This window comes from Homalodisca vitripennis, chromosome 3 (assembly GCF_021130785.1).
Source record: "Homalodisca vitripennis isolate AUS2020 chromosome 3, UT_GWSS_2.1, whole genome shotgun sequence".
NCBI classification, from domain to species: Eukaryota; Metazoa; Arthropoda; class Insecta; order Hemiptera; family Cicadellidae; genus Homalodisca; species Homalodisca vitripennis.
The window spans coordinates 141960313-141972344 of NC_060209.1; the positions used below are offsets into that span (position 1 = coordinate 141960313).

The following is a 12032-nucleotide window of genomic DNA, read 5'->3' on the forward strand; positions in this document are numbered from 1 at the left end:
TAATTTCATTTTCATTTACTGAGTCAACGGTAAACCATTTCGTCCATATCAAGTAACAGATGGCATGCCAGATAAACTTTCCTGAGATTTTTAAAAACTCTTTCCTTACAATTAAAAATTTGTTTAAAGCATAAATATTTCACTGGTTTTTCTGCTAAGAGCAACATATTTCTCTAACTTTGATAACTAAAATGTTTCCATACGTAAAGTTCCTTCTATAACACATAGACTAATTGGTTAAACTAAGCATTTTAATGTGCATAATGTTAATGTGTGTATTTCATATATTATATGTGAGACTTTATTTTCTGTTATTATAATTGTACGTATACAGGTAACGGGCCCGAGACGGGTGCCGCTGTCTAATACCAGCTCTGGTGACCCCCCCCCCCCCCCCCCCCACCACTTCCCAGCCATAGTCGACCGGTTTCCCTTTCCCGTCTACACCGATCATCTGGTAACCTTCACTCGTCTGCCAAAACGATCCTGAAGTACACTTGTCCGCTAGTCCTGGGAGGAGAATGTTACAGCACAGACACCGTCCTTGCTAGCTCCTGTGTCACGTCGTGTGCTCAGAGGTTCTCCACCTCGGCAATGCTATGGAAGACTGTGAGTAGAATATTCATAACTATTTATTAACTAGCATTTAACCGCAATTCTCAAAATATATGAGTATATCCGTCTTAGTGTAAGCATTTATGATGCAAAGATATATAGAGCTATATCATGTTTTTCAAGCGATTCAAAAGGTAAATACAATTGTTACTAGTTCTATTTTAAAATTTTTTTTAATGAAAAAAGTATATGTATATAAGCCGTGAAAACCTGATAAAACCGTGGTAAATCTCCATTTCTACTGCGATATTTTCAGTACATACTTGAAAAACAAGCCTTGTGTCCCGAGTAAGAAAGTACATACCAAAAAACCAACTTCGATTAAGAAGCATCTGTTTTCGGCTCCTTTATTTTACTTTCTGTCTAAGGTATTTCAAGTGCCATAGTTATAGATTGTCATTTTATCCTGACTAAAGTATATCGTACTAATGAAAAGTTACTGCGGTCAAAAAGAATCAGTCCCGGCAGTTTAAATTAACTTCCGGCCTAATTTATTTAACATTCCAGCCATTGATGTAACCCCGGTCAAGACAATAAATAATATGTTGGTTTTTAGGATCTACTTCGATTAAAAAGCGTCTACTACCTGCACTTGTTATCAACCTACGATCTAATATTTTCAAGTTTGCATACTTAGAGTTTGCCATTTTGTCCCAACTAAAAAATATATAGAACGATTAAAAATTTACTGCCGCAAAATGTGTCAGTTCCGGCCGTTTAAATTCACTCCCTGCTATACTTTATTTACGGTTCCACAGTTGAGTTTATGTTGTTGCAATGACCTAGAAAATTATTAATTTTATTAAATCCCAGTCTAGATTATTTACAGATCAAACTTTGATTAAAAATGGTATGTTTCCTTCTATTGTTTTCTGCTTCCGGTTTAAGAATCTGCAATTCCTTTTATACTCCTTAAACTACAGTAAAATCCATACACAATGTCAAGGGAGCACACCAGTTTCTAGTACCTTACGTGCAACCAAACGTTCACAGTGTTAAACAGCATTTTAATAGTATTTCCATTGCGTTAGGTGCTTCAATCGTCAATGATGCAATGTAAAGTAGAAATTAAATTATATTTGGAATGTGCATTACACTACTAATTAAGCATTGTATTTCTAATATTTTATAAATTAAAATGTAAACAAATTTTTGCCTCTTTTATGAACTTCAGCCAAAAAGGTCTATAGATGTTAGGTGTCAGTTAACTTTGGATTAGAAGTCGTAAATATTTTAATTATTTTCACAAATTTTTAAATACTTTGGGAATATTTTCTAACTTTTCTCTCCTCGTAAGCTTTACTCGGACTTTAAAACACATAATATTTTTTAATTAGTCGAATGGTTCAGTAGTTCCCGAGGTTAGCGCTTAGCAATACATTTAGCGTTACTTGAATAACAATCCTTACCCGTATAATCGCAAAATACACTTACATATTATTAATGCTCTGAATATATTCCCTACAACCATATTTTATCGATTGTACTTACATACAAGACAGAAGTACGCCACATCACATGTCGCGTAACAGGCTTGCCTAGACTGCATGCAAAATATCAAGTCTACAGTGTGTCACTATTGATATTGTGTCACTATGTCATATGATCACACTAAATTTATTTATAGATTTATTTATTCTGCGTTTTTCTCGTCGTTAACCATAAGAACAATTTTGAAATGTTGACTAACTCTTAGCCAAATCCTATGGAATGACATGTACCAACATCAAACTGTTGCCTATTTACTAGTCTCTTTTCTTTTATTTGTAGTATATTTTTTGTAGAAGTTTACAGTAAACTTGATTTTATCTCATTAGTTAATACATACTATTGAAAACAATTTCGTCCTGCTGTGTTTATGATTTTCATCATTGTCTTAAAACCTCATATAGCAAAATATGTTATTGCCATTTAAATTTAGTATGGAATAAATTTACTTCATCCAAAACGTAACACAGATTCCAGTCAATATTAGTAACTAAGCCCCTGACTGGCCTTTCAAGTTAACTTTTCGAAACGTGAAAGCAGTCCACGTACAAAAAGTACCTAATTAAGTTAGAGATAAGATTTAAATCAAATCATTAATTTTTAACTCTTTATTAATGAAATATAGTCTATTTTAAAATCAAATTTTTTTTGGAACAATTATAACTATATTTTGGAACTATATTTATTCAAACAACTTTTGAAACAGCACATATAGAAAATTGTTCTTAATTGCAATAAAATAAACATTTTTGAACATCAATATGACCAATATGATATCCTAGAATTATTGTTATTTGCCACTAATTATGTAACGAGCTATATTGATGAAGGTACAAAAAAAGAAAGCTTTTCTTAGATTAGCAAGCGAGTTGGCAGAGGTAAGTTAAAAATAAGCAACTAAATGAGTAGTTTACTATAAATGTAACTAATGCACTTAACATTTCTTATGCAGCACTAATTTTAATTTTTGCTATAATGAAATATTTACAAATTAACATCTTTTCAGATTGGAATAGTTCTGTTTGTCTGTTTTGCGAAGACATTGGCGATCAACGATACTCAAGACTTAGTCGGTGTTCGTGCTGTGAACAAAGCTGCCGTAACAGATGAAACTCGAACTCATAGAGAAGAAACCTCAACTGAAAGTTCTGACTGCACTGGGAAAGGTTTATTTAGTGGTTGTTATTACATGAAGTTAGCGAAGTATTTAACTGGCTACTTGGGAGGATCGTATGGAGGACTAGAACCTAACTTTACGCCACCTATTGCCGGATTTGGTACTTTGCCTCCACAAGGAATCCCTTCTGGTAGCATTCCAGGGACTCCTTCCTCACCTGTTCAACCTGAAAGAGAGAACTCAACAACCGAGGCATGGGATGGATCATACTCTTGGAAGTTAGTAGGCGTATTATTTTATTTTTCTAATCATCATTTCAGAATTAAACACGTTAAGTAGGCATTTTAATGAAAAGTGAAATATTTCCAATTTTTATCTCTATTCTTTTGCAAATTTTTCCATTTTAATACCAGCATGGTTAACGAATTATTTATAGGAAGATTTCCTCCATAGATTTAAAAAATTAAATACTGTTAATTCAGTATTCATTATTTTGAAAAATATAAAGGGCCAAAATCATCTATTATTGATTATTTTGCTCCACTATGATAAATTTATTACAAGTTTGTCAAGGAAACTCTTAGTAAGATTTACTTTGACAACTTAAAACCCTTTTTTTAGGGTTAAAAGTGTAAATATTAGCTTGATGACTAAGGTTTATTGTAGGCTGTCGTAATTAACCCAAAAATTTCTTCATAAAAAATTCCATCAGCATATTAGAATCTTGTATCATTAATCTAGACATGCATTATAATTAAATAGACATTAGTAGCAATTAAAATCAAACGATTTAATCTTTTTCAGATTTTACGTACCGGAAGGTGAGATATCAGCGGAAGAAAATGGAACCGTAGATCAGAACGTTCCCGAAGGTCCTGGCACAGTCGTTAGAGGTTCTTTCAGTTTTTCTGCTCCTGATGGATCACATTTTAGAGTGACTTACACTGCCGATGAGAGAGGGTTCCTCCCTTCAGGAGACCATCTGCCTACCTCTCCTCCGATACCTGAAGCTATACTTAAGGCCCTCTTTAAAAACGTTGCAGATGAAGAAGCAGGAATCTTTGATGACGGAAGCTACAAGGAAGGTAGAGGCTGAAATGAGTTACATTTGATGCAACATTCATCAATGTTTCTCGTGTGGTCTCTCTATATCCATATTTAGTGGTCACGTATTATACAAAACACTGACTACTTAAGTAATAGCTCTCGATGGTGAAAGTTAATAAAAAAAGGAAATAAATAATGCATAATAATAAATCAATGAATAAATACATAGCTATTTTTTATTTGTTATTTTAACTATCATTTTTTCTTGGATTTATATCCAACTTCACGATTTATTGTTTTTAAACGCGTATTTCTTGTCTACAGAACATTAATGATATTTTATTTTGTAAAAGCTAAGAGTAATCATCAGTGAATAATGTTTTTAATTCAATACAGTAGTACCATATATTTAAATAACCGCAATGAAATGTTTTAGCAGGAATGTTCCTTTTTCAGTTTATTGTTTAACTTTTTATAAACCAGATACATTAAATGTCATTCTCGTATTCCACATTAAATGTCATTAAGTGAGTTTCAATTACAGGTTTTTAGAACATAAAGTGGTCAAAACTGTAATGAACGATAACAAACCTAGCTTTATGAAATTATCTTAAAAGAAAAGGGTTTACCCTACGACATAGCTAATGTGCCATTGTATCAAAACTTGTAACACGATACAGTTTTAAATAAAAAAAAAATAAAACAAATTAAACATGTATATTTTTTATTTTGAAAACACCAACCTTCCAAATATTCACATTAAAAGCGTTTAGTGCGTGAAAAATAAAATTCCAATAGTACTATGAAATAATTAAATAATTGCAAACTATCATTTCTCAATACAATATTTGAATATATTTCGCTTTCTAACAAAATACCAATGTAGATCAATTTTTTAACTGGCAAAACAATCTAAAACTACTGAAGTTATAACAATTATACGTACGAAAAAATATAACACCATATATTTCTTTTTTTATTGTGTGTGTCTTTGTGTTTATGAGAGTTTGTGTGTAGCTTTAATGTTTATTCAAATACTGTTTTAATACTTGTTTTCTGACTTTATATGATGTAGGGTGGACTGTCACATAGGGAAAGCGATTCAACGAAGGACGGCAGAACGCTGTAAGTAGTTCTTACGCACATAAAATATGTTACTGATTATCAGTGTCACTGGTGCTGAGTCAGTAAGTGAAGTTTCTATGTTGAGATTTTTGAACACTGTGAAAGTGGCCAATCATACAGACAACATGCCACTGTCACAGACTCAATAAGTTTGAGTTTCTCATCACTGATACTTTGTGGAGTCAACAGAAGGTTTCTCAGAGGTTGTTATATGTAGTTTTCAAAGTGGAACATGATGGCCCCAATTATCTCTGCAAGGTCGTGAGATCGACCCAAAAATCTACAGTGTAAGAACTGGACAAACGACAAAGGTCAGTTAGTTGGTTTTCAGCGTCTTCCTAGCACTATATTTCTATAAAGACACTATAATTTCGCTGTTTTTCTGCCATACTGAAAATTTAAGAAATTAAGTTAAATCAAGGTGGTACAAGTACTTTTAAAATCCTCTTGATAGCGTTCAATTTATTCAACGTGCCATACTGTGTTAAATATAGTACTAGTTAGCCCAATAAACGTCGTTCTATCCACATCTCAATAATTGTTAATTTTAATAAACCTTTGGAAATTTGTAAAAATGCGTCTAGAATATCAATCACTTATTGAATATTTTGACAATTGTTATTAAATTTGAAGAGGAGTTCATTCATAAGAGCCCTAATAAATAATTGTATATTGTATTTTATATTCTATCGGAAATTCACCATTGAAATATTCCACTTGTGTATCAGTAATGTTGACTTGTAACCACAATGATTTTACTTGTTTGGATAAACTACATTATAATTGAATTAACTCAAAATTTAAAAATTTCAAAACTTTAATTCGATTAGCGTGGATGACAAATTAATTGTAAGGAGCATAAATGTTCAAGATTAATGCCGCACACATTTAATGACTGCTCTTATGATTCGTTTATAGTAATCGCCGGTTAAAACAAGTAAACCTCCAGCCGGACAGGAAACTGCATGGCATGTTAGTTGTAATCATTAGGAATCGTGTTATTCTCGTTATACAGGGTGAGGCAGAAAGGATGGATGTTTTTAGAATAGATAGTATTCTGATCTGGGTAGTGGGAGTGGGAGTGGGGCGACTGAAGTGGCCATGTGTTCGGTAGAACCTACCATTTTGTCTAGTCATTGTTTAGTCGTCATCATGGAGTCGTGGAATGTGCAACACCGTGTGTTTACTTACGACAATTTAGTTCGTAATAATGAGAGTATTGTTGCAGTTCAGCGCGACTTTCGTCGCCATTTCAATCTTGCGAGAAATAACAGTGTACCCACTCGTAACACCATTTTACGTTGGGTTCAATAATTTCGTTCAGTAGGAACAGTGATGAATAAACGACCGCCAGGGGCTCATCGCACTTTACGCACTCCAGAAAATGTGGAAAGAGTTCTGCAAGCCATACTCCGTAGTCCTGGTCGATCTGCTAGGAGACATTCTTCTGAACTGAACATCAGTAATCGGTCAGTAAGGCGTATTTTACATAACGATCTAGGATTTCATCCCTACAAAATTGCCATGGTTCAACAATTGAATCCTGGCGATTATGTAAAGCGGCTAAATTTTGCTCGAGAAATGAAGGCCATACTTGACCAAAATGAAAACATCATTTTGTTTACGACAGATGAAGCACATTTTCATTTGAATGGTACCGTTAATCAGCAGAACTGTCGTTATTGGTCAGATGAAAATCCAAAATTAATGCATGAGAGACCATTACACAGTCCCAAGGTGACAGTTTGGTGTGCTGTGAGCAGTACAGTTGTTATTGGTCCATATTTTGTTGAAGACGACAACGGGACCATGTAACTGTAACCTCGGAACGTTATAGATAGATGTTCACTGAATTATTCCTACTTGAACTAAGAAGAACACGTATTCCTATCCGGCAAGTATGGTTTCAGCAGGACGGGGCGACAGCTCACACAGCAAGAAATTCAATGGAAGCAATTCGGGCATCATTTCTCGGTTTGGTGACATTTATTGGCCTCCTCGTTCCCCAGACCTGTCCATGTGCGACTACTTCTTGTGGGGTTTCCTCAAGTCACGTGTTTACCAGCATAAACCACGTACACTTCAAGAACTAAAGGAAGCAATTCGTGTGGAAGTCGAACAAATTGGCAGGGCAATGTTAAAAAGAGTAGAAGCCAACTTCCGAGAGCGGCTTGTAAAGTGCATCGCTGAAAACGGCCGTAACCTGTCAGATGTTGTTTTCAAACATTAATTTTCTAAAATGGTAAGATCATGGGAATACTGTACTGAAAATAAATGTTTTTTTATGCACAGGTAACGACATATTGCTTTTTTTTGAAAACCGTTCATCCTTTCTGCCTCACCCTGTACTTTGCTCCAAGAATTTGTTTCTTCATCAGTTTCTTACCGCAAGCCGGATGCTATTGCTAAGACACAGTTGGTTATGATTTCTCAACCTTATGATTACCGTTTCGACTTTTAATTGAGGATTGTGTTGCGGCAATCCGGTAATTTAATCGAGTTTATAATATTGTTTGGATAGTTGGCGATGTCATCTTGGCAAGAAATAGAATCCATATATTTGTACGTCGTCAATTATCCGCTACTTCTGTTCCAAATTTTAGTTTTATACGTTGGCATAAATGTGTTCGAAGCTCCAATATAGCTCATTTGCAAAAATAATATTTTTTTTTTATTTTAACCAATTTTTAGGATATATGTATACTGATTACATACATCCCTTTTGCTATATGCTATACATCCCCAGGTGGCTATATTTTTCTCTTCTACAGATATAGGCGCTAGTTAATTACTACACCGGTAGGAGCGCTAGTCACGAACACATTTTAATTGGCTCATGGTGCTTTTACTCTAAATGTTAAAGAATCACCTGAGATCAACAGGTTAATACTACTAACAATTTTTACGTTTCTTTTTAGTTTTCATTACTGTTTGTTGTTAACGACTTATTCATATTTCAATAATTTTTTATTTAATATATTGTAAACCATATTACATAAATTATTTGGCGTCACAATCTATCTATTTCTTACTCTTTCTTATTGAAAAATTAACATTTTCATTCTCATTTCCATACAATAACTTGTATGGAAATGAATAAGTGTGAAATGGAAACAATTAACAGTTTTACAGAATGGAATTCAAAATGCAAAAACTACACTCAAAACATTAAAAAGCGTTTGGATGCTTATCAATAATGTCTTTAAAATTTTTTATTCTAGAACGTAAATTTTAGTTAAAATGCTATTTGGTCTCACACGCGTTTTACTCTGTTAAAGGGTACATGACATGTCGCTGGGCAATTCATCAATAAAACAAGACAGCGGAATAGGTATAGTTTGGTTGTAATGTACAAATGCCTTGCAATGTAGAATGTTATAAAGAAAAAGTGATAAGGTACAACGGAGTTTTGAATCAATCATTTTTTTTAATCTAAATGTTATGACTGATTTATTATTGTGGCACAGCTCATACAATAATTTCGTTATAATGTACGAATGGCTTGCAATTTATAATGCAATGAAGATCAATTGATACAAGAGTACAGTGGAGTTAGTGTAAGCTTTTTGATCTGAAACTTATAACTTGACTATTCTTACAACTCAGTATATGGCTATTTCAATACAGTATCAATATTGTCAATTGATACAAGAGTACAGTGGAGTTAGTGTAAGCTTTTTGATCTGAAACTTATAACTTGACTATTCTTACAACTCAGTATATGGCTATTTCAATACAGTATCAATATTGTCAATTGATACAAGAGTACAGTGGAGTTAGTGTAAGCTTTTTGATCTGAAACTTATAACTTGACTATTCTTACAACTCAGTATATGGCTATTTCAATACAGTATCAATATTGTCAATTGATACAAGAGTACAGTGGAGTTAGTGTAAGCTTTTTGATCTGAAACTTATAACTTGACTATTCTTACAACTCAGTATATGGCTATTGCAATACAATGTTTATATTGTCAATTTCAAATAACACTGATTTTTTATTATTAATAAAATGAGAATCGCCCAAAATTCTACAACAAAAAATAGAAGCATAAAATAGTTTGATGTTTGACACTGCTCTTATGGATTAGTTTCACAGGGTCGTTTCACCACAGCCTGCACTAGTGAACGTGTTGCTATACGTTTCATAATTATACCAGAATTAAACAACAAGACTAATTACTGTAGACGTGGAGCACAAGAGCCAGTTTTACATGATGTTCGCTATCCTCCAATTTCCTTTCACACACGGACAACAGAGGTTCCAGGTCAGGTCTGAAAGAATAGATATTATCGCCGCACATATTCACACGTTTACATCATTTATTTAGTTGCTTAATTATTGTAGAGGTCGCGGTTATGTTGTACTATGAACAATCATTTATCAAGCCTATTTGAACAACATTAAAAGTTCATAAGCCATTAGGAAGGAACCGTAATGTGAGATCTCTTAAATAGCATGTCAAACATTAAAACCTGTTAAGAAACCAAGAAAATCAATTTCTTTGCAAAAAAACTCTCAATGTATTAATTTTAATTCAATAATATTATAAATTCGAAAGTCCCTTTGTTTTTTTTTTCTTTTACGCGTAAGCTATTAAGCCGATTGTACTGAACTTTTTCCATGGACATTTCATTACGGTTCCTGGAATGAACATAGGCCTACTCTTATTTCGAAAATCCCTCAGGGCTACACCCCACTGGTCTTTAAATTAGCAAAAAATACCGTCTTAAAATTGTGAAATATTATTTGAAAGGGCTTGTTAAATGTAATTAATTGTTATGTGTTATTGTTTTATGTCAACACAACATATGCTTAATTAATGTAACCACTTTGTTATGTTTTTTATATAGTATGAAAACATAGATTAAGCTTGATAATAGCAACACTTCTTATTTCAACTTTTCTGCAACCTTTATTGAGCACAAAGTAATAAAATTAAAATCTTTAGTAAAAACACACTTTTAACTATAAATTTTAGACAAATATTAACAATTAGATATGAAAGACAAAGTTACTATCTTAGTTACAATTTTTACTGTAATGTTATGACTATTATAAACCTATCTTAGTTGTCTTTTGACAAAAGTACGCTTCTTAGATTTGTGTATGAATATATATTTTCCTGCTCGATAAACAAGTAATATCAACTAAAGAACAATAAATGTTAAGATTGGAGTAAATTACACTGGCCGTAAATATACACTTTTGGACAGTTTTCTTGATCGTGGTAACAAGGCAAACTCAACATTGGCGTCGAAAATATAATTCACTCTAAACACAAGTGCTCATACACTTGCAAAGCCAACGAAATTTCATGCGAAGCAGAGTATAACTACTAGTATGTAATAAATATAAAACTATATAATACAATGCTATTCACTAAAAACCATCAGATTGTGACAGAAAATTTATATAGATCGTAAGAAATGTTAAACTATAGTAATTAAAGGTGTATTTTCAAATTCTAATTATTTAGACAAATGTTTACTCTTCTAAAATATAAATTACAGTATAGACTAAGTCTAGAAAGAGTATGTATCCTCTGTTAAGTATGAATCATAATTACTGTTATTTAAGGTTGTGCTTGCGTCAGTATCACAAACTCTGACCGCTAGATCGCATGAGCAGCTTCGTTTCCTTCATTGTACTTCTGCGATAAGCAGCCCGCTAACCCATTCCCCCTCCACTCCAAGTGCCGGGAATTAAATATATGTGTCCCACCTGCTCTTCGTCTCTCTCAATCCTCAAGGTATCTGGCAGTTTCTAATGTAGCGGGGTACTATTTCATGTTTTGCATGCATGCTTTTAGAAATTATAACAAATATTTTTATACTCAATACATCGAGTATTTTATAAACAAAATCTTCAAGTTTTGGCAAAATAATGTGAGATAGTAAAATGTTACTAAACTGGCTTTTAGAACTTTTTTTAGAAGAAGAAAACACGAATAAAAACTTACATATAACCATTATTTTTTTCTATTTTCTTCGATGCCTTCAATTGTAAAGCGTACGAACTGTTGAAAAGTTAAAGTGTAATGAAACTTATAAATTATTACGTAATACTAATGTGTATTGAAACCAGTAATATTATGTCTGTATTGGTAAATAATTGAATTAAAACTGTGCAGTATGGAATAATATACAGTAATTTTGCGGAAATAGTGGTGAAATGTCATAAGTTCTACCAAGTAAAACTAAAATGTGTATTAAAACAATACACACTGATGAGTTGCAATACATTACTCTGATAAATTATCTACCAATAAAAATCTCTCAACCAATAGAGAGTTTCAAAATGGTTACTATTATTGGTTACAAAATCACAATATAACGCACTTTTATGAACACGCATTCTATAAAACATTAAGTTTAAATTATTGTTTAGACAAATGACTAGTTGAAAGCATCGAAATCCTGTTATCCTTCCAAATCTTCCATGACCATAGTCAATAATCAATATGAAACAAACAACTGATATACTCATTTTAATCTTTGTATGTTTCAAGAAAATTATTTTACCAGATTAAAATAAAAAGAATTGAAAATTATTATAACGAAAGCCAAATACAAGTTTTGAAACTACGTCGAGGTCAAATTCTTCTGCTGTTCCAGCTGGAAGAAAAGTACATTTCGT

The 12032-nt window shown here is 32.7% G+C and overlaps 1 protein-coding gene across 1 annotated transcript; it reads left to right on the plus strand.

Moving 5' to 3' along the window:
- Positions 1-452: 452 nt before the first annotated feature.
- LOC124358747 (cuticle protein 3-like) lies at positions 453-4979 on the plus strand. Its single transcript, XM_046811045.1, has 3 exons — positions 453-609; positions 3110-3498; positions 4025-4979. Exons 1-3 carry the CDS (start codon positions 595-597, stop codon positions 4314-4316), a joined length of 696 nt encoding a protein of 231 aa, XP_046667001.1. The 5' UTR covers positions 453-594; the 3' UTR covers positions 4317-4979.
- The last annotated feature ends 7053 nt before the right edge of the window (positions 4980-12032 follow it).

Excerpts from the sequence above, each read along its gene's own strand:
- LOC124358747 (XM_046811045.1), top strand. Across the intron at positions 3,499-4,024 it reads GATGGATCATACTCTTGGAA|ATTTTACGTACCGGAAGGTG; the intron begins GTTAGTAGGCGT and ends AATCTTTTTCAG.